This window comes from Corythoichthys intestinalis, chromosome 13, assembly GCF_030265065.1.
Source record: "Corythoichthys intestinalis isolate RoL2023-P3 chromosome 13, ASM3026506v1, whole genome shotgun sequence".
Lineage (NCBI taxonomy): Eukaryota > Metazoa > Chordata > Actinopteri > Syngnathiformes > Syngnathidae > Corythoichthys > Corythoichthys intestinalis.
In genome coordinates, this window is record NC_080407.1 from 51424841 (window position 1) to 51447567 (window position 22727).

Consider the following 22727-nt stretch of genomic DNA (forward strand, 5'->3'; position numbering starts at 1 on the left):
CCATTTTTCCTCCACACATGACGTTGTGTGTTACTCCCAAACAATTCAACTTTGGTATCATTAGTCCTCAAAATATTTTGCCGAAACTTCTTTGAAGTGTCCAAGTGCCTTTTTGCGAACATTAAATGAGCAACAATATTTTTTTTAGACAGCAGTAGCTTCTTCTGTGAGTCCTTCCATGAACACCATTCTTGGCCATAGTTTTACATATAGTTGATATGTGCACAGAGATATTGAACTGTGCCAGTGATGTCTGTAAGTCTTTAGCAGACACTGGAGGGTTCTTTTTTACCTCTGAGTATTCTGCGCTGAACTCTTGGCGTCATCATTGTTAGACGGCCGCCATAGGCGGAGTTTGACTTTTTGGCAAGGGGGGGGCACAACATGTTGATGACATTGAATATGGTACGCCGGTGTCCTGCCTGTCAATGCCATTGACAGCCATGGACGTCCAAATTTTTCCCATTCATTTTCAATGGGGAAAAAACATTTCCCCAAATCAACAAAAAATGACCAGATATCAATAAGACGTGTCCCCCAAACTTCCCCGATTCCATTGACGCTTATAGGGGGTGCTGCCATTGACAGCCATGGATGTCCAAATTTCCCATTCATTTCTCATGGCATTTACTTTGTTTAATGCCATTGCCGGGCATGTTTCTCCATTGTATTGACGCCATTGTACTTGCTTTCCATTGACGCCTATGTAAGTCGTTGCCATTGACAGCAATGGACGTCCAAAATTTTTCCCATTCATTTTCAATGGGGGAAAAAAAAAAATCCCAAATCAACAGAAAATGACCAGATATCAATAGGACACGCCCCCAAATGACCTGATATGATCAGGCCACGCCCCCAAATGTTCCCAAATGACATTATATGATCAGGCAACGCCCCCTAAATATTCCCAAATGACCTGATATGATCAGGCCACGCCCCAAAATGCTCCCAAATTACCTGATATGAATAGGCCACGCCTCCCAAATGTTCCCAAATGACCTGATATCATTATCCCAGGCCCCATAAATGTCCCCAAATAGACAGGAAGTGACCTAATATTGTCCCCGAATTGTCCCCAAAACTACCTAGGCTGGGGCTAAGATCTGTATCTCCGCATGGCAAAGACCAGAAGTAATTTCTCCCGAAATTGCAGTTTCTAGTTCTCCAAGATGTTTCTCAGACTTGCATCTATGCCATTGTAAATGGCAGGAATACAATAAGCAGGTTCTCTCAACAAATGCACCTTTACAGTTTATATCCACTCATATCTTTATTGAATACATTTTGAAAAAACAAACATATTTGTTGACATGCGTTTTGAGGACCAGTGAGCGCCAAACATGCAGACCGCTGAGTCAAGGAGAGAGCGAAAAAAAAAGGTCGCCTATACGATAGGAATTCCAAAGGCTATTCGCAGCTGCGACGTAAGAATAGCCTCGCTGTACAAACACACGCAAGTGCTTTAAATACAAAGAGGATTAGTTTAGGTACAGGAATATCCATAAAGCATGTGACACACCGCGGCACATTGTGACACATGGAAATGAAAAGCATACAGCTGGGTCATTATGGCATCTGCTGTGTCCCGTGTTTATTTGTTGACACCGCGTCGGAATATTTACGCCACGCCGGATCCAAACTCTGCCGCCGTTGAATATTTTTAGCAATGAATCGAACTAATTGAGAGGTTCCGAGGTGGATTCGGGCCTTTCTGAAGACCGTCAAGGTGAATGTGAGCGTAAACGCTCGAAAAGTTCCCGAGCCTGGCTTGCTCATCTGTGAAGAGTCAAGATGTTCATTCATATGCATGGAGGTCAAACGCATTTGTCCCAACTGGCACAATGTACACACTCAACCAATATATGACGAGAAACTTGACTTTTTCCTTCCGACACGGGGTTAGAAAGGGTCAGTGGGTGCACGATTGAGGCTGGCCTTAATAAAAATGGCCAAGGTGCCCACGGTGGTGAAGATGACAAAAAGGCAGAGGAACATCCGGTCCACCACCATGGCCACGTACTGCCAGTCCTCCTTCAGCTGGGAACCAGAAAAGAACATGTTAAAACCCATATTTTCGTTGAAACGTCAACGACGCAAATCTCACAGCTTCGTAGTCCTTCTCGGCCTGCAGGGCTTCAGCGATGTACGTGATAGCCTCGATTGCAGATTGAAGTTCAGGAGGAAGTGAAAGGTACCTACTAGGCCCGTCGATGAACTTCCTTAGGTTTTTCCCTTCAGCTTGGAACCTGTGCACAAGAGCATCACTAATGCAACGGTGAATATTACATAACTCTTTTAGCATGGCTGAATCCAGCTGCTCCCTGTTAAGACCAACATAAGTTAAGTTTTTTTTTGAGCTAATGTTTTTTTTTTTTTTTTTTTTTTTTTTAAATACAGTCATAATTCAGTTCATAGGTATACAACCCCTAGCAAAAAGTATGGAATCACCAGTCTCGGACAAACACTCATTTTTTTTCCCCATGTGGTAAAATGGATTTTGCCATGTGGCATTTTATTTTGCCATGTGACAAAATGGATTTTGCCATGTAGTATTTTTTTGCCATGTGGCATAATGGATTTTGGTTTGTGGTATTTTTTTGGGTCATGTGGCGAAATGGATTTTGGTTTGTGGCTTTTTTTTTTTTCCTGCCATGTGTCAAAATGGATTTTGCCATGTGGCATTTTTTGTCATGTGGCAAAATGGATTTTGCCATGTAGCATTTCATTATGCCATCTAGCATTTTATCGTGCCATGTGGCAAAATGGATTTTGCCATGTGGCATTTTTTTGCCATGTGGCCAAAATAGATTTTGGTTTGTGGCACTTTTTTTTTCGCCATGTGTCATTTTTTTTGCCATGTGTCAAAATGGATTTTGCCGTATGGCATTTTTTGTCATGTGGCAAAATGGGTTTTGCCATGTGGCATTTTATTTTGCCATGTGGCATTTTTTTTGTGGTCATGTGGCCAAAATAGATTTTGGTTTGTGGCATTTTTTTGCCATGTGTTAAAATGGATTTTGCCATATGGCATTTTTTGTCATGTGGCAAAATGGATTTTGCCATGTTGCATTTTATTTTTCCATGTTGTAAAATGGATTTTGGCATGTGGCATTTTTTTTAATCATGTGGCCAAAATAGATTTTGGTTTGTGGCATTTTTTTGCCACGTGTCAAAATGGATTTTGCCATGTGGCATTTTTTTGTCATGTGGCAAAATGAATTTTGCGATGTGGCATTTTTTTGCCACGTGTCAAAATGGATTTTGCCATATGGCATTTCTTATCATGTGGCATTTTATTTTTCCATGTGGTAAAATGGATTTTGCCTTGTGGCATTTTTTGTCATGTGGCAAAATGGATTTTGCCAAGTAGCATTTTATTTTTCCATGTGGCAAAATGGATTTTGACTTTTTTTTTTTGGTCATGTGGCCAAAATAGATTTGGGTTTGTGGCATTTTTTTCAATTTAATTTTGCCATATGTGATTTTTTTTTTGTCATGTGGTAAACTGGATTTTGCCATGTGGTATTTTTTGTCATGTAGCAAAATTGATTTTGCCATGTAGCATTTTACTTTGCCATGTGGCAAAATGGATTTTGCCATGTGGCATTTTTTCTTTTTGGTCACGTGTTCAAAATGTATTTTGGTTTAAAATCCATTTTGACAAATGGCAAAAAATGTTACATTGCAAAAATAAAAAGACACATGGCAAAATCAATTCTGATTTTTGACACATGGCAAATACCACTTTTGGTTCTCGCTCTCTCCAGAAAAGGTTGAAAAACACTGCTCTAATGTAGCTCTTCACCACTAGAGGGCAGTGTAGCTCTGCGCCAAAGAGTGGCACAACAAACTGCTTGCTATTCACTTCATTTACAATGCAGTGGTGGTGTGACCTCTGTAAAGGGGAGAGGATGTAACAGTAAGTCTTCCTCTTCTATTTTCCCTCAAAATAGCACCTCAGCGAGGGGTAAATTACAATTCATTAGACCAATTCAACTAAAAATGGCTGCGTCTGCTGCCAAGACATGCACTAAATCCAATTAAGTGCGTACGTGTCTCGGGACTTACTGTGGCCTCATCAAATTGCTCTTAAAGACCCTTACCGGTCTGACCTTCAGCTCTTCACGCTCATTATGTTTTTTTTCCCTACATTAATGAAGAGCTAGGAATAAACTTTGTGACACAACTAATTAGCATGGGCGGGCTAGCAAACGCAGCAGCAGCTTGCAAAGTATCGGGCAAAACACCTACACTGTATGTGTGTTAAATCTGTCACGTTAACATTTCCTGACATTTTATTTGTGTTAGCCTGCATCTATCAGTGTCTGGTTGTGTCACTCATTTGTTTTGTTATCTTGGCCAGAAATGATACTGTAGGCAATGTTGCTTTAACCTTTAAAGTTCTGTGCTAAGTGATCATCACACACTAAATGTAACTCGTAGCGTTTAGCATAGCATTCGCGTTAGCATTAATTTTGTTTTCTTATCTTGGCTAGATATGCCATGTTACTTTAGACTTTAAAGGTCTGTGCTGAGTGATCATCACACACTAAATGTAATTTGTCGTGTTAGCATTAGCATTTAGCGTGGTGAATGTCGTCTTAAACTTTTGGAAACCTCTTTACAATACAGTTCGTGACGTCCAGGTGAGTTTAATTAATAGCTTACCGCACGAATGCTATTTTTCGACCCTGATGTCGCCATCGTAACGCAGAAGTGGGACATTATACACACGCCCTCACATACAATCCATTACATTTCTGCTTGTTTTCTACGGTAATCTTTCAAAAACAAACATGCCGATCAAACACAGCCGATATGGAACTTGTAGAAACGACTCTAGACATTACGAGATTTGAAGGATGTTTTCTTTATACGTTTCCTGAAACCAAAAACTCAATTTCACAAAAATTTCAAATGCAGTAGACATTTTGTTGGGGGCCATGGTCCTACAGAGGACGAAGAGGTAAGCCATTTTGATATTTTTACTTTTTGTTTTAGCATGGTGCTTTCTGTCTGACATATTGCTGCAAGTATTAATCGATTAACTCGAGTATTCGATTAGAAAAAAAGATTCAAATTTAATTTTGCTGCTTAGAGTATTCGTTTAATTCAAGTGGCGTTGTAATGGTTTGTTTTGAAAGTGTTTGCATATAGTTTTATTGATTTGGGGGGGATACACTGCCCTCTAGTCTGCCTCATTTCACGAGGCTGAATCCAGCTGCCCCCTGTTAAGACCAACATAACATAATTTTTTTTAGGGCTGTCGAACGATTAAAATTTTTAATCGAGTTAATCACAGCTTAACACATCTATAAAATATGCCATATTTTTCCTGTAAATTATTGTTGGAAAGGAAAAATAAGACACAAGACGGATATATACATTCAACATACTGTACATAAGTACTGTATTAGTTTATTATAACAATGAATCAACAAGATGGCATTAACATTATTAACATTCTGTTAAAGCGATCCATGGATAGAAAGACTTGTAGTTCTTAAAAGATAAATGTTAGTACAAATTATAGAAATTTTATATTAAAACCCCTCAATGTTTTCGTTTTCATAAAATTTGTAAAATGTTCAATCAAAAAATAAATTAGTAGCTCGCCATTGTTGATGTCAATAATTACACAGTGTTCATGGTGCTGAAACCCATAGAATGAGTCGCACCCAAGCGCCAGCAGAGGGCGACAAAACACCAAAAAACACAAGTAACAAGTCGACATGATACTGTGCTGTAATTTTAATCTGTTTGAGCGGGGCATGTGCTTTAAATGCGTCAAATATTTTAACATGATTAAAAAATTAATTATCGCCCGTTAACGCGATAATTTTCACAGCCCTATTGTTTTTTAATGCATTCGTAAAGTATATTTAGCCGTTTTTTTGTGGGAATATGTGTCTGAAACAGTAGTTAAGAGTATTGCTAAAAAAAAAAAAAAAAAGCATTTGACAGCATTTAAGCTAGCAGACTTTGCTATGCTATACATATAACATAAATTTTTTCATTCTGTTTTTTATGTTTCTTATCCGATTACTCGATTATTCGAAACAACTAGTTCATCGATTAATCGACTACTAAAATAATCGATAGTTGCAGACTTTGACAATGAATGACCTGAAAAAAAATTAAAATGGTATCTGACTGCAACTGTTACCTTTTCTGTTTAAAAAAAACAACTTTAGGAAGGGGGAAGCATAAATAAATTATAGAATTAAGATTTGTGATTAATGAAAAATTTTAAAAGTGCTCGTTGGCTGTCACCGAGTAGCGTTTGCGATCACTACACAAAAGTAGCAATGTAAATTGCCCCCAAGAATTGTCAGAGATGTAAGACAACCAGAGGATATAATATATTAGAAAGACAGGGCATATGGTGCAAAAGGATTGATTGTTGAAACAGGAGAATGTCATGGTCAGTGTCTAAAGCTAAAGGTAGGCTAAGTCGGCTCGGCTCTTTTTCAGCCCTCAACACTCAAGCTATCTCTTTAATCGAACATTTGTATGTTCTTCCACATCTTTACCAGTGAATTTGGCACCAGGAACATCATTTTCAGACAGAATTGGTAGGTTTGGCTCAGTAAACATCTCGTTCATACGCTATTTCCATTAATTTACCGTTGTGGACAAACGGGACGTTGACCCGCCTTGCCACAATTGCTGACGTCATGAATATTGACAAGCAAAATGACGTGTTGCTAGCGGTACGCCATTGCAATCATAGTTCAGACACCCATGTTGTGGTTACCGAGATCGCCAGCAGAGGGCGTGCAAGCTCAGCCTTCTGCCTGTTAACAAGAAACACCTGGGCAAGATGAGAGGAAGCTGATTGGAGAAATACACTAACGTATTGCTGAAAGAAGGTGAAATAATTTGGAAGTCACAAGACTAAGAGAACTAAACATACCCTTAAAATCCTAACAGTGGACTCACCTGTTAGGCTTAGGGAACAAGACTGAGGAGTCCGGCTTGCGGATGAAGTACTCGTCGGTGGCCTTGTTGATAGCAAAGACCTTTTTCTCCCGCTGGGCAGGTAGCATCTTGAGGGCCAGGGGCACCTCCACTTTCGGGCGCAGCATGCACAGGTACGGGGGCAGCATGTGGATGAATATCTAATGAAAAGAAGGAGGAATTGCATTTGCGGAAGGATTTATGGGTCAAATAAGAATGTATTGTGTTCAGGCAGCAGACATTTGTCAAAATGTTGAATTTGTTTGTGTGGTTGAGAGAATGAGCTCCCCTCAGCAGTTTCACTGTGGCGCCACGACTGGGTGGCCAGGGGGGGCCACGGCCCTCCGTAAAAATTTGTTGGCCACCCCGCTTGCCAGTATATCATTTGATTGGAGTAGCATCAGTTATGCATTTCATCCCAAATTTGATGAAAATACACTTGATGCTTATTATATTCATAACACATGAGAGCAGTATTGTTTTGGAACTCAACATATTGACAGGCATGTTATGGTTTATGCACATTAAATCATTAGTGACATTAAATATAACATAATGCCGTCCTAGGGTTGTTCTGATCATGTTTTTTTGAGTATCTGCCGATCCCGATACATCCCGATCTGATTGCTTTTTTTTGCTCTGATTCAATTCGATTCATTCACGATAATTTTTTCCGATCATATACATTTTGGCAATGCATTAAGAAAAAAATGAATAAAACTCGGACGAACATATACATTCAACATACAGTACATAAGTACTGTATTTGTTTATTATGACAATAAATCCTCAAGATGGCATTTACATTATTAACATTCTTTCTGTGAGAGGGATCCACGGATAGAAAGACTTGTAATTCTTAAAGGATGAATGTGACTTTGTATATTGTGACTAAATATTGCCATCTAGTGTATTTGTTGAGCTTTCAGTAAATGATACTGTAGCCATTTAACTGTTCTGCCCAAATGCATGATGGGAAGTGCAACCATGACCTGCGTAGTGGCACCAATTGATATATCTTCTCTGCGTTGGGACGTAACATAGGGTGTTAAGGAAAAGATCAACCACTACCGTTCTTCCCCACATTCGCTTCCCACGATATTTCTAATTGTTGAGAGAGGGATTTTAAGGCTTTAGCCAATTAAAAAGAGGCTCCAAAGACTGCCAAAATTCTCTCTACACATTTTACGCTGCCTGTTAGCTCTATATATCGGTAAAACGGGGCCATTATAGATTGAACGCGGCAATGGGTGAGTGGGTCGTGCAGCGCATGCGCTAATTGCATTGAATATTTTAACGTGATTAATTTAAAAAAAAAAGTATTACCGCTGTTTACGCGATAAGTTTGATAGCCCTACTTTAAGCCAAAACTAAAGACTCTGGATGAATGTAAGACATTTTGTCCGTCACGTTAAATTAAAAAATATATATGTATTAAAAAAGGCATGTCCGATATTTTTTTGCCAATTCGGATACTTTGAAAATGACGTGATCGGACCCGATCGATCGGCATCCCAATCGATCGGGACATCATCTCCTAAATAATATTTGGTTAGTTATTCAGGTTAGTTGTAAATAATTTATTCCATAGTTCCATAAGACAGGCTTGTGATTTGTTTATTTGTATTTGTGGAACTACTTTGTGACGTCACGTTTGATGACGTACTATAACGCGGAAGTGGCTGTGTGGATTGTCAGAGAAGAAGAAATAAGTCGGATAGAGCCGGAATAGTTTTTTGACGTCTGTCCCTCTCTCTCTCTCTCCCTCTTCCTACTTGTATTAACATCTATCTCTCAGTTACTACTTTGTTTATATTTTTGGATGACAAGCCGTGGATTACATTTTGTTCGATTAAACGAATGAACTGAGAACGAGCGGGGTGGGACTTTTTCTTGGCCGCTGTCCAGCGGTGCGCGAGCGGGACGGAGCGAAGAGATGGTCGGAATCTGAGGGTTTTACGTCTTGGAACCTACAACCGTGATCCATCGTGTTTCGAGTTAATGGGGACCAGAATACGCCGTGAAAAAGCGAGAATTTGTTTTTTAAAGTGTGTGTGTGTTCAATGTATTCAGATTTGGCATTGGGGAAAAAATACAGTTGTTAAAAAAATATATCACACTGTAAGTATTTACTCACAATGTTACTCATTACTTAAGTATTCTTTTCACCGGATACTTTTTACTTGTACTTGAGTACAATTTTTGGATGGCTGCTTTAACTTGGGTAATATTATTTTGAAGTGACGCTACTCTTACTTGAGTAAAAATTTGGCTACTCTGTCCACCTCTGAGCATTGTCATTACAACCCATTGCAAAAATTATGGAATCACCAGTCTCAGTCAATGCAGATTCTTGACTCTTGACACCTCGTCCAATGCAGATTCTTGGCTCTTGACAAGGTGATGATGCTGGAACTTTTGTTTGGTGCTGTTCCAGTGAGATTTACAGAGAGGACTGCCTGAAGAAAACATCAAAATTCCCTCAGTCCTTAATGATATGGGGCTGCATGTTCTAGGGCATTTCCCAATTGACGACCTGATGATTTTTTTGGTCACTTCCTGTTAGTTTCAGGACATTTTCGGGTCACTTCATTGTGAATCCATTGGCTGCCATTGACGGCGATAGACGTCAATACAATTTTGACAATGAGTGGGAGAATGACGTCCCTGCTATGGAACAGTGGACCAGCTCTACACCCTTGGCAGGGTCCTCGAGGGTGCACGGAAGTTCGGCCAACCAGACCACATGTGTTTTGCGGATTTGTGGTATGCGTTCGGCAGTGTGCTTTAGGAAGTCCTGGGGGGGGGGGGGGGGGGGGGGTTGCTCCAGGAAGGAGTCTGGGGTACTGAGCACCTTGGTAAGGGCTGTTCGGTCCCTGTACAACCCGTGTCAGAGTTTGGTCCGCATTAAATTCTTTACCAGCGAGAGTTGGACTCCGCCAAGGCTTTGTCACCGATTTTTATGAGCAGAATTTCTAGGCGCAGCCGAAGCGTTGAGGGGGGTCCGGTTTTGTGGCTTCATCAAGTCGTGACCTCAAACTCTCATTGGAGCGGTTCGCAACTGAATGTTAAGCGGTCGGGATAAAGGTCAGCACCTCCAAATCAGACTATGGTCTTCAATTGAAAAGGGTGGCGTGTCCTCTCCGTGTCAGGGATAGGATCTTGTCCCAAGTGGAGGAATTTAAGTATCTCTGGGTTTTGTTCACGAGTGAGTGTAGGAGGGATCAGGAAATCGACTGGCGGATCGGTGCAGCATCTGCAGTTATGCTCACTCTGAACTGGTCCGTAGTGGTGAAGAAGAACGACTTACCAGTCGATCTACGTACTTAACTTCACCTATGGTCACGAGCTGTGAGTTGTGACCGAAAGAACAAGATCCCGGATACAAGCGGCCGAAATGAGTTTCCTCCACAGGGTGGCGTGTCCTCTCCGTGTCGGGGATAGGATCTTGTCCCAAGTGGAGGAATTTGAGTATCTTGGTGTTTTGTTCACGAGTGAGGGTAGGAGGGATCGGGAAATCGACAGGCGGATCGGTGCAGCATCTGCAGTTATGCTCACTCTGAACTGGTCCGTAGTGGTGAAGAAGAACGACTTACCAGTCGATCTACGTTCTTAACTTCACCTATGGTCACGAGCTGTGGGTTGTGACCGGAAGAACAAGATCCCGGATACAAGCGGCCGAAATGAGTTTCCTCCGCAGGGTGTCCGGGCTCTCCCTTAGAGGTGAGAAGCTCGATCATCCAGGAGGGGCTTGGTGTCGAGCCGCTACTCCTCCACGTTGAGAGGAGCCAGTTGAGGTGGCTCGGACATCTGGTTCAAATGCCTCCTGGACGTCTCCCAGGAGAGGTGTTCCGGGCATGTCCCACCGGCGGGAGGCCCCGGGGACGACCCGGGACACGCTGGAGCGACTATGTCTCTCGGCTGGCCTGAGAAAGCCTTGGGATCCTGCCGGAGGAGCTGGTTGAAGTGGCTTGGGAGAGGGAGGTTTTGGCTTCCCTGGGAAAGCTGCTGCCCACGTGACCCGCGAACTAGGTGGTAGATGATGGATGGGGGAGAATGAACGAATGCGAGTGTGGACTCAAAAGTACAGTAGTGCATAAATCTTTGGTTGTATGGCACCAGCGTCAAACTAAAAGCATGCGATTCTGATTCAACTGTTAGAAGGTGGAAAAACCGATTCATTGAAAGACACAAACTCAAATTTACACTCCTGATTTCATTTTCTTTGTCGCTCGTGCAACGTTCTCACCTTGCGGACCCAATGCGGCATCATGTGAGTGTTTGGTGACCGATGATGCAGGTTGAGTACCACCACGCTGAGGATGACCGAACAGGTGACCAGGATCATGGTGAACATGATGTAATTGACAATGATGGGAACACCCAGCGAGGTCTCAGGAATTTTGTCGGCCAGCAGCAGCAAAAAGACGGTGAGGGTGAGCAAAACGTTGATGGACAGTCCCATCTTTTCACCTGACAGAAAGGGCAAACTTGACATTTGTTTCGTCTGTATTGTTTTTTCGTTTTTTTTAATGCAGGCGTGATAGCAGACCTGCATCAGGTGGCAAGTAGAAGTTGAAAATGGCGATGATCGTAATGAGAATGCAAGGGATGATAATGTTCAGCACGTAGTACAGCGGCTTCCTCTCGATGATCAGGTAGAAGCTCATATCCTCGTAACGATCTTTGTTCATGTTCTTCCTGCATGGCTTGTGTCTGATGTTCCATTCGCTGCTCTCTGTGGACGACACAAATTGAATAAAAAGGCAGTTCATCGTAGCATATTTAGACTCTGTGTTAAAACCCAAAGTACAACTCATAGCAAAAAGTATGGAATCACCAGTCTCGGACGAGCACTCACATTTTATCATGTAGAACAAACTCTGGTAAATAGCTTGGGGGGAAAAAAAATAATGAATTAGTTGTTGGTGCCAACTCTCTTTGATTGCAGTTGCCAGACCATCCTTGCTGGTCTGAGCCTTGCTGTGGACCATTTTTTTCAATTTCCACCACAGGTTTTCAATAGGGTTTAGATCTGGGCTATTTGCAGGCCATGACATGGACTGGATGAGTATTTTTCTAAGGAATGCTTTTACCATTTTAGCTCTGTGGCATGATGCATTTTCATCTTGGAAAATGACAAACATATTTTCAGTTGAATAAGTAAGCTGTCAAAAATTTCAATCTAAATTTGTGCATTTATTGAAGATTGAACCACAGCCATCTCCCCAGTGCCTTTGCCTGACATACAGCCCCATATCATCAAGGACTGAGGGAATTTTGATGTTTTCTTCAGGTAGTCATCTTTGTAAATCTCACTGGAACAGCACCAAACAAAAGTTCCAGCATCATCACTTTGTCCAATGCAGATTCTTGACTCTTGACATCTTGTTCAATGCAGATTCTTGACGCTTGACAAGGTGATGATGCTGGAACTTTTGTTTTGTGCCATTCCACTGAGATTTACAAAGATGACTGCATGAAGAAAACATCAAAATTCCCTCAGTCCTTGATGATATACGGCTGCATGTCAGGCAAAGGCACTGGGAGATGGCTGTGGTTAAATCTTCAAAAAATGAACAAGTTTACATTGAAATTTTAGACGGCTTTCCCTTGAAGTGAAAATGTTTGTCAGTCATCTTTGTAAATCTCACTGGAACCGCACCAAACAAAAGTTCAAGAGTCAACAATCTGAATTGGACAAGGTGATGATGCTGTCATGTTCCAAGGTGACAATGCATCATGCCACAGAGCTAAAACTGTTCAAGCATTCCTTGGAGAAAGACTCATCCAGTCAATGTCACGGGCTGAAAATAGCCCACCTGTGGTGGCAATTGAAAAAAAATGGTCGACAGCAAGGGTCCGACCTGCAAGGATGATCTGGCAACTACAATCAAAGAGAGTTGGCACCAAATTGATGAAGAATACTCATCAAATCCATGCCTCAGGGGTGGTGCAACTAAATACTTGAGATGTGTTTTGATTATTTCTTTGTTGGTTTCTAATTCTATATTTGTTTTTCCTCGGAATGGACCAAACAAAAGTTCCAGCATCATCACCTTGTCAAGAGTCAAGATTGTGTTTTGGACATGGTGTCAAGAGTCAACAATCTGCATTAGAAAAGGTGTTGATTCTGGAACTTTTGTTTGGTGCTGGTTCAGTGAGATTTACATCGATGACTGCCTGAAGAAAACATCAAAATTCCCTCAGTCCTTGATTTTATCTTATCCCTTTAATTAAAAATATGTTCATGCCACAGAGCTAATACTGTTAAAGCATTCCTTGGAGAAAGACTCATCCATAAACCTGTGGTGGAAATGAAAAAAATGGTCCACAGCAAGGCACCGACCTGCAAAGATCTGGCAACTGCAATCAAAGAGAGTTGACACCAAATTGATGAACACTCATCAAGTCCATGCCTCAGAGACTGCAAGCTGTCATAAAAGCCATTGGTGCTACTAAATACTAGAGATGTGTTTTGATTGTTATTTCTTTGTTTGTTTCTCATGATTCCATAATTTTTTCCTCAGAATGGAGTGATTCTATATTTCCCTGCACTTGCTCTATAAAAGTAACATTGACTGACCACCACAATGTTTTTTATTCATTTCGTTTAGCGTTTCTGAATGCTAAAGAGTTTTGAACCAATTCATAAAATTTTCAAGCTTTTTATCTGAGTTTGCTCTACATAATAAAATGTCTGAGTGAGTGCTCGTCCGAGACTGATGATTCCATGCTTTTTGCTAGGGGTTGTACTAATATCCCATCCCGAGCAAAAAGTGTTCATGCAGGTTATGCTGTTATATCATCCCTAACAATGTTGAAACCCTTGCACTCATGACCGTTAAAAATCATGGTCACTTGTTTAATTTTGCCTTACCGCTAAAGGCCTCGTCCAGTTGAATCTCCCGTATCTCGTCGCCATTTTCATCCAGGTGGTACTGCAGCTCGATCTCGGTAGAGTCGTACGTGTAGGAACGGAACTGCATGCTGCAGTTCTGCCAGTCGAAGGGGAAATACGTCACCTAATAAAAAAGGTAGCACAGCTGTCCGGTTAAAAACCGCAAGATGTGTTGTTGATCAACAAGGCAATCTTTACCCTGACGCCGCAGGAGCTGAGGTAAAGTGCGGGCGGCGTCCAGGTAACCCTGCCGTTACTATGCACCTGGACGTGAACGTACAGGGCGACGTCAAACTTCCCGTTGTTGCTGCAAGTCAACAAAATGACTGTTAGGACTAAGCAAAATATACGACACGAAAGACTTTGTTGTCTTACTTGTTGATCAGGACAATGTCCGGCAGCCACACTTTGGATGCGGGAATGCGTAACACTTCAATCCCATCGTGCTCTTTGGGATCCCATGATAAATTGTAGTCTGTCCACTCCTGTTTGAAATTTCAATGAACAAAGTGCATCGACGGGAGGCTCTCGCTTTGGACCGACGCTTACCAAATTCATGACGACGACAGTGCTCATTTCTTCATTTTTCATGTTCTAAAGCGAGTAAAATCAAAGTCATGTGCGTATCAAACGTGTATATACAGTGTTATGAGAAAGTACAGTGCCTTGCAAAAGTATTCGGCCCCCTTGAATCTTGCAACCTTTCGCCACATTTCAGGCTTCAAACATAGAGATATGAAATTTAATTTTTTTTGTCAAGAATCAACAAGTGGGACACAATCGTGAAGTGGAACAACATTTATTGGATAATTTCAACTTTTTTAACAAATAAAAAACTGAAAAGTGGGGCGTGCAATATTATTCGGCCCCTTTACTTTCAGTGCAGCAAACTCACTCCAGAAGTTCAGTGAGGATCTCTGAATGATCCAATGTTGTCCTAAATGACCGATGATGATAAATAGAATCCACCTGTGTGTAATCAAGTCTCCGTATAAATGCACCTGCTCTGTGATAGCCTCAGGGTTCTGTTTAAAGTGCAGAGAGCATTATGAAAACCAAGGAACACACCAGGCAGGTCCGAGATACTGTTCTGGAGAAGTTTAAAGCCGGATTTGGATACAAAAAGATTTCCCAAGCTTTAAACATCTCAAGGAGCACTGTGCAAGCCATCATATTGAAATGGAAGGAGCATCAGACCACTGCAAATATACCAAGACCCGGCCGCCATTCCAAACTTTCTTCTCAAACAAGGAGAAAACTGATCAGAGATGCAGCCAAGAGGCCCATGATCACTCTGGATGAACTGCAGAGATCTACAGCTGAGGTGGGAGAGTCTGTCCATAGGACAACAATCAGTCGTACACTGCACAAATCTGGCCTTTATGGAAGAGTGGCAAGAAGAAAGCCATTTCTCAAACATATCCATAAAAAGTCTTGTTTAAAGTTTGCCACAAGCCACCTGGGAGACACACCAAACATGTGGAAGAAGGTGCTCTGGTCAGATGAAACCAAAATTGAACTTTTTGGCCACAATGCAAAACGATATGTTTGGCGTAAAAGCAACACAGCTCATCACCCTGAACACACCATCCCCACTGTCAAACATGGTGGTGGCAGCATCAAGGTTTGGCCCTGATTTTCTTCAGCAGGGACAGGGAAGATGGTTAAAATTGACGGGAAGATGGATGCAGCCAAATACAGGAACATTCTGGAAGAAAACCTGTTGTTATCTGCACAAGACCTGAGACTGGGACGGAGATTTATCTTCCAACAGGACAATGATCCAAAACATAAAGCCAAATCTACAATGGAATGGTTCAAAAATAAACGTATCCTGGTGTTAGAATGGCCAAGTCAAAGTCCAGACCTGAATCCAATCGGGAATCTGTGGAAAGAGCTGAAGACTGCTGTTCACAAACACTCTCCATCCAACCTCACTGAGCTCGAGCTGTTTTGCAAGGAAGAATGGGCAAGAATGTCAGTCTCTCGATGTGCAAAACTGATAGAAACATACCCCAAGCGACTTGCATCTGTAATTGGAGCAAAAGGCGGTGCTACAAAGTATTAACGCAAGGGGGCCGAATAATATTGCACACCCCACTTTTCAGTTTATTTGTTAAAAAAGTTTAAATTATCAATAAATTTTGTTCCACTTCACGATTGTGTCCCACTTGTTGTTGATTCTTGACAAAAAATTGAAATTTTATCTTTGTTTGAAGCCTGAAATGTGGCGAAAGGTTGCAAGGTTCAAGGGGGCCGAATACTTTTGCAAGGCACTGTATCTGAACCTTTTGCATTTTCTCACATTTCTGCATAGTCACCATGAAATGTGATCTGATCTGTCAAAATCACACAGATGAGAAAACAGTGCTTTAACTAAAACCACCCAAACATTTATAGGTTTTCATATTTTAATGAGGACAGCATGCAAACAATGACAGAAGGGGGGAAAAATAAGGAAGTGAGCCCTCTGCCTAAAGAGACTTAAAGAGCAATTGAAACCATTTTTTACCAAACAATTTAAGTCAGGTGTGTGTCCAATCACTGATGAGTGATTTAAAGCTGCCCTGCCCACTATAAAACACACCTTGTAAGAATTGTTTTGATGAAAAGCACTCTGATGTGCATCGTGGTTTGGTCAAAAGAGCTGTCTGAAGACCTGCGATCAAGGACTTTTCATTTGAATAAAGCTGAGAAAGGATACAAAATCATCTCTAAAAGTCTGGAAGTTCATCAATCGACAGTCAGAGAAGTTTTCTACAAATGGAGAGAGTCTGGCACTGTTGTTTCTCTCCCAAGGAGTGGTCGTCCACCAAAGATTACGCCAGTACTTCTCAAATAGTGGGGCGCGCCCCCCCAGGGGGCCGCAGAGCGATGCCAGGGTTTTTTTATTTATTTATTTTTTTTTTTTTTTTTTGCTGTACTAGAATAAAGTGTACTTGCACATCCACTCAGTTGGTGGCAGTGGCGCTCTCATTTTCAATCAATCATTCATTCAAATCATTTTCTAATCAATTTGAATTTGTTATTATTTACTGATTTTATTTTTCAGTATCAAATGGTCAAAAATGTACCTTGAGTGTATTTTTACAGTTTGGATGTGACTTTTTTTTTTTTTTTTTTTAATTCAGGCAAATTGATGCGCGTTGTCTTTTCTGTTACAAACAAAACAATGTTAATAAAGTTATACTATATAAATTGATCTGTTATTTTCCCTAATAGAAAAAAAAAGATACAATGTGAGGCAGAGGCGTACTTATAATAATAATATTATAGACAAATGATACTATTTACAGTGACGGCAGAGTTTGGGGGGGCGCGAAACATTTACGTCTTCCTGGGGGGGGGGCGTAACAGAAAATAATTGAGAAGCACTGGATTACGCCAAGAGTTCAGTGCAGAATACTCAGAGAGGTAAAAAAGAACCCTAGAGTGTCTGCTAAAGATGTACAGAAATCCCTGGCACAGCCCAATATCTCTGCGCACACATCAACTATATGTAAAACTATGGTCAAGAATGGTGTTCATGGAAGGACTCCATGGAGAAAGCCACAGCTTTCTAAAAAAAAAACATTGTTGCTTGTTTAATGTTCGCAAAAAGAGACTGGGATCCTCCACAGAAGTTTTGTCAAAATATTTTTTGGACTAATAAAACCAAAGTTGAATTGTTTGGGAGTAACACACGACATCATGTGTGGAGGAAAAATGGAACAGCTCACAAACATGAACACCTCATCCCCATCGTGACGCATGTTGAAGGGAGCATCATGATTTGGGGCTGTTTTGCTGCCTCAGAGCCTGGACAACTTGCAATCATTACTGGAAGAATGAATTCAAACGTGTATCAGGATGTTTTGCAGGAAAAACCTGAAGCCGACTGTCAGACAGTTGAAGCTAAAAAGAGGATGGATGCTCCAACAAGACAATGATCCAAAACACAGAAGTAAATCAACTTCAGAATGGTTTCAGAAGATGTCCTAAATGTCCTAAAGACAGTAATTCATGCCAGACATCTCAGGAATCTGACTGAAATACAGCAGTTTTGTAGAGAAGAATGGGCCAGAATTAGCCCTGATTGATGTGCCGGACTTATCTGCAGCTACAGGAAGCGTCTGGTTAAAGATATTGCTGCCAAAGGGGGGGGGCACAAAATATCAAATGTGATGGTTCACTTACGTATTTTTCCCGCTTCTGTCCGTGTTAGCATACTATCCTCATTAAAATATGAAAACCTATGAATGTTTGTGTGGTTTTAGTTAAAGCAAACACTGTTTTTTCATCTGTGTGATTTTGACAAAGATCAGATCTTATGCAGAAATGTGAGATTCAGATACTTTTTCATACCACTGTACATGCAGACAGACTGTAAGATGCCCCCACTTTATCGATCAAAATGACTCTTGATTGATTGATCAAATGAATCGACTCCAGGACAGCGAAGTACGACTCTGTTTGAAATATTTTGTGAAATATTCCACCCATTGAATTGGAGAGTTAAGTCTTCATTCATGTATTCCTGCCCGTGTCTGTACGATTGGCTATTTAAAACACAGTCAGGAATGTCAGGCAGACAGCTGGGACGGTCCCTGAGCGGGGGGGCACTTACCGGATCCGACCGAGCTCTCTAGAACTCACCAGTCCGACAAATGAAGAGAGCGTCATGCCCACTCGGACCACCACTCGCTCGTCAGGGTGGCGCGCAGGACGGACTTTCAGATTATAGTTAGTGAAGACCTGCTTTGTCAGAGCCTGCTCTACATCTCCTGCTCCTGAACAGTTCAAAGTCAAACAAATGGGTCATTAAACATGTTTAGTCCACAGCAGTGTTGTTTTCGTCAACGATTACGATAACGAAAATATCGCACACTAAATGTAACTCAGCTTTGCATTCGTGTTAGCATTAGGCTAGTGCTAACAGCGTCTCCTAAACTCAATTACTTTTACACACAGTACGTGGCGTCCAGGTGAGTATAATTAAATGAAAGTAATATACTGTTTTGCTGCCTAGAGTGTATAATCACCAGGAAGTTGTTGTCCTTGTAGATGCTACAATATGTGCTAGTCTGTCAATGTTCATTGGAAATTGTTGGAAAAAAAATGCAAATCTTTATTTTTGGATGAAAAATTTGGAATTTTTGGGATGAAAATATTTTTGGGCAAAACGGCGACTAAAACTAGACAAAATTGGTCTGAGTTTTCGAACGAACGAAAACTAGACGAAGACAAACATTTTGAAACTGCAATTTCGAGATTAATTACAATTTGGCTTGCTGTGGTATATACAGATCCATCAGGTCACTTCCTGTTGATTTGGGGAGAGTTCCTGTTGGTACCAGGTCACTTCCTGTTGATTTGGGGACATTTCAGGGGGACGTTCTCTTGATATCAGGTCACTTCTTGTTTAGTGTAAGGACTTTTGGGGGACATGTCCTTTTGATATCCATTTGGGGGTCGGGTCCTGTTGATATCGGGTAACTTCCCGTTAAGTTGGGGACATTTCAGGGACGAGTCCTGTTGATATCAGGTCAAGTCCTGTTAATCTAGGGACATTTGGTGGACATGTCCTGTTGATATCCACTTGGGGGTTACGCCCTGTTGATATCAGTTAACTTCCCGTTAATTTGGGGACATTTCAGGGACACATCCTGTTGATATCCATTTGGGGGACATGTCTTGTTGATATCCACTCGGGGGTCACTTTCTGTTGATATCAGGTAACTTCCTGTTAATTTGGGGACGTTTTAGGGACACGTCCTGTTGATATCAGGTCACGTCCTGCTAATTTATGGACATCCTGTTGATATCCATTTGGGGGACACATCCTGTTGATACCGGGTCACGTGCTGTTAATTTAGGGACATTTTGGGGGACACTCCTGTTGATATCCATTTGGGAGACACACCCTGTTGATATCAGGTCACGTCCCGTTAATTTAGGGACACGTTCTGTCGATATCCACTTGGGGGTCACGTCCTGTGATATTGGGTAACTTCCCGTTAAATTGGGGACATTTCAGGGACACGTCCTGTTGATATCAGGTCACGTCCTGCTAATTTAGGGACATTTGGGGACATTTCCTGTTGAAATCCATTTCCGGGGACACGTCCTGTTGATACCAGGTCACATCCTGTTAATTTAGGGACAATTTTGGGGCATGTTCTGTTGATTTCCATTTAGGGGACTTGTCCAGTTGATATCAGGTAAGTTCCTGTTAAGTTGGGGACATTTCAGGGACGCGTCCTGTTGGTATCACCTCATTTCCTGTTCATTTAGGGACTTTTGGGGGAGCATCCTGTTGATATCAGGTCACGTCTTGATAATTTAGGGACATTTCGGGGACTTTTCCTGTTGATATCCATTTGGGGGACACATCCTGTTGATATCAGGTCACGTCCTGTTAATTTAGGGACATTTGGGACGTGTCCTGTTGATATCAGGTCACGTCCTTTTAATTTAGGGACATTTGGGGGACATATCCTGTTGATATCTGGTAACTTCCTTTTAATTTAGGGACATTTGGGGGACATATCCTGTTGATATCGGGTAACTTCCCGTTAAGTTGAGGACATTTCAAGGACACATCCTGTAGATATCAGGTCACGTCCTGTTAATTTAAGGACATTTGGTGGGCATGTCCTGTTGATATCCATTTGGGGGACACGTCCTGTTGATATTGGGTCATGTCCAGTTAATTTACGGACATATGGGGACGTATCCTGTTGATATCAGGTAACGTCCTGTTAATTAAGGGACATTTGAGGACGTGTCCTGTTTATATCAGGTCACTTCCTGTTAATTTAGGGACATTTGGTGGACATGTCCTGTTTATCCATTTGGGGGACACGTCTTTTTGATATCAGGTCACTTCCTGTTAATTTAGGGACATTTGGTGGACACGTCCTGTTGTTTTAGGGACATTTGGGGGACATGTCTTGTTGATATCCATTTGGGGGACACATCCTGTTGATATCAGGTCACCTGATGTTGATTTAGGGACATTTGGGGGACATGTCCTGTTGATATCAGTTCACAAAATATCATTGGGCTTTAATGCTAAATGGTCAAAAATCCCAAGAGCCTATATTTTCCTGCCAGTGAAAATGAATGGAAAATTTGGACATGCATAGTCGTCAATGGCATGGACGTGCATGGCCTTTAAAACTGCCATATACCCCAAAAAATGCCCCCCCCCCCAAAAAAATGTGACAAACCAAAATCCATTTTGCCACATAGCAAAAAAAAGTCACATGTCGTAATCCATTTCGCCACATTGCAAAAAAAATGCCACATGGCAAAATCCATCTTGTGGCCCTGCTGAATTTCCGCATTATTATCTGTTAACAGGAAATCTGTGACGTGATTGGATAACTCCAACTTCATGGGACGCTGCTATCAAACCTTATGGGCCACCCACCGTGGTTCTAGATCAGAGTAACCTAACGGTGCCAACAACTGATCTTGATCCACCCACCGTGTTGGTAAGAAAAATTGTTATTGCATTTTTACTACTTCATTCATCAGCCGTACATATACTATAAGTATAATAAAATGGCAGTAAAACATATCGACATTTATTCCACTCGGATCATCCATTTCTTAAACTGGCCAGCTGTCATGTCAATGAACTGATGGCTAATTTAATCACTTGCCCAAGGGTCCAAATAGTATTGATTATTTCCCCCCTGAAGTGATTAATGTGACTTAATTAGCCATGAATGTTGGGACAGCTTTGATCGATGTGTTTTACGCTGAAAAGGTGTCAATCTGTGCTTGTATAGCTTACATTAGTCACCAAACTAAACGCTATGTATGTGTAGTTTGTGTGGGTGTTGTTAGTAGTAGATGTTCAACATGGCTACCGTTGCTGTCGCTTACCTCCCGGTGAACTCAGGCTGCATACGCAACACACCAGCAGGAATAGATCTGAGCTTTTCATGTTGACAAAAAAAAAACTCCCAACAAAGCCCCGATATGAAGTTTTTCTCTTCTCTTCTTTGGTCTTTTGTTGCTCCGGTGGAAATCCGCAATGTGGCTTTTACTTTGTGTGGACTGTTGTTGTCTGTCAGTCAGGCCAGAAGGGCCAACTGCTCACTGCTCCAATTACGACGGACAAGGCGGAGGCCAGGGTGTGTGTTTGTGTGCATGCGTGTTTCCTTCCAAGCGCAGAACTACTTGCATGTATTGACTGGATTTTTTTTTTCTGCACGAGCAACAAGCTAGTCATTCTGGGCAGATGTGGCTCAGTTGGTACACTGTTAAAATACAATTAGAAAAACAGTTCAAAGCCTATCAAATTTGGTATACAGTGGTATTTTGTTGAATTGGCGTGTTGCCAAAAAACGCCCGACTTTGGTACCCCATCCAGGTCAGGCCCGTGAATGAAAAATCACCATTTTGATAACTTAATATCTCATGAACTCTCATGAACAGTCTCACCAATTTTGAGGAGGATCTCACTAACTGCCTCGGCGCAATGGTCTTAAAAGTGCATGCTGGTTTTCGACTAAAATTACATGTTTTTTATTTAGTTTGCAAAATACCTGATTTCCTTTTGGGTTTGGATTATGGTTGCAAGAGACTTTTTTTAAAAGCAGTTTTGCACAACATATCGCCTCCCCAAATTTCATCGCTCTACGTTGAAAAAAACTTAAATGGAGAGGCCTTTTATAAAAAAATCAAGGGGCCGCCACTGAGCCTTTTTGTTACATTTTTTCGCCATGTTGCAAAATGATGGAAATTTACGAAAAGCTGCATGTATGTGCAAATTTGGTGAGTTTTTGAGCATGTTCAGGCCTTCAAATTGGCCATTTTCAATTGCCATGAAGAAGATTTGGACACTGCCGCTTCATCAGAAACCTGAACGCAT

General features: G+C 41.4%; 3 protein-coding genes across 3 annotated transcripts in view; 1 reads left to right on the top strand and 2 right to left on the bottom strand.

Moving 5' to 3' along the window:
• Positions 1 to 22727, bottom strand: part of haus4 (HAUS augmin-like complex, subunit 4) — a 268044-nt gene that overhangs the window by 138013 nt on the left and 107304 nt on the right. The gene's annotated exons all lie outside the window — the stretch shown is intronic.
• The window catches only part of gc2 (guanylyl cyclase 2), a 196357-nt gene that overhangs the window by 10640 nt on the left and 162990 nt on the right, over positions 1 to 22727 (top strand). The window contains exons 2-4 of the mRNA XM_057855001.1: positions 11261 to 11390; positions 11499 to 11618; positions 21206 to 21339. The gene's annotated coding sequence lies outside the window, so the exon portion shown is untranslated. The remainder of the gene's footprint in view (positions 1 to 11260; positions 11391 to 11498; positions 11619 to 21205; positions 21340 to 22727) is intronic.
• chrnb1 (cholinergic receptor, nicotinic, beta 1 (muscle)) lies at positions 1307 to 21947 on the bottom strand. The gene is made up of 11 exons (XM_057855016.1): positions 21737 to 21947; positions 18497 to 18630; positions 14411 to 14455; positions 14237 to 14346; positions 14060 to 14168; positions 13841 to 13985; positions 11513 to 11698; positions 11210 to 11433; positions 6943 to 7121; positions 2105 to 2246; positions 1307 to 2037 (listed from the first exon to the last, which is right to left on the bottom strand). The coding sequence occupies exons 1-11, from the start codon at positions 21795 to 21797 to the stop codon at positions 1900 to 1902; spliced, it is 1473 nt and encodes a 490-aa protein (XP_057710999.1). The 5' UTR covers positions 21798 to 21947; the 3' UTR covers positions 1307 to 1899.

Coding starts and splice junctions, on each gene's coding strand:
- chrnb1 (XM_057855016.1), bottom strand. CDS start 21,797: ATGAAAAGCTCAGATCTATTCCTGCTGGTGTGTTGCGTATGCAGCCTG. Junction 14,347..14,410: donor CTGTCGTCGTCATGAATTTG/GTAAGCGTCGGT, acceptor AATTTCAAACAG/GAGTGGACAGACTACAATTT. Junction 11,699..13,840: donor ACTGGACGAGGCCTTTAGCG/GTAAGGCAAAAT, acceptor TGTCGTCCACAG/AGAGCAGCGAATGGAACATC.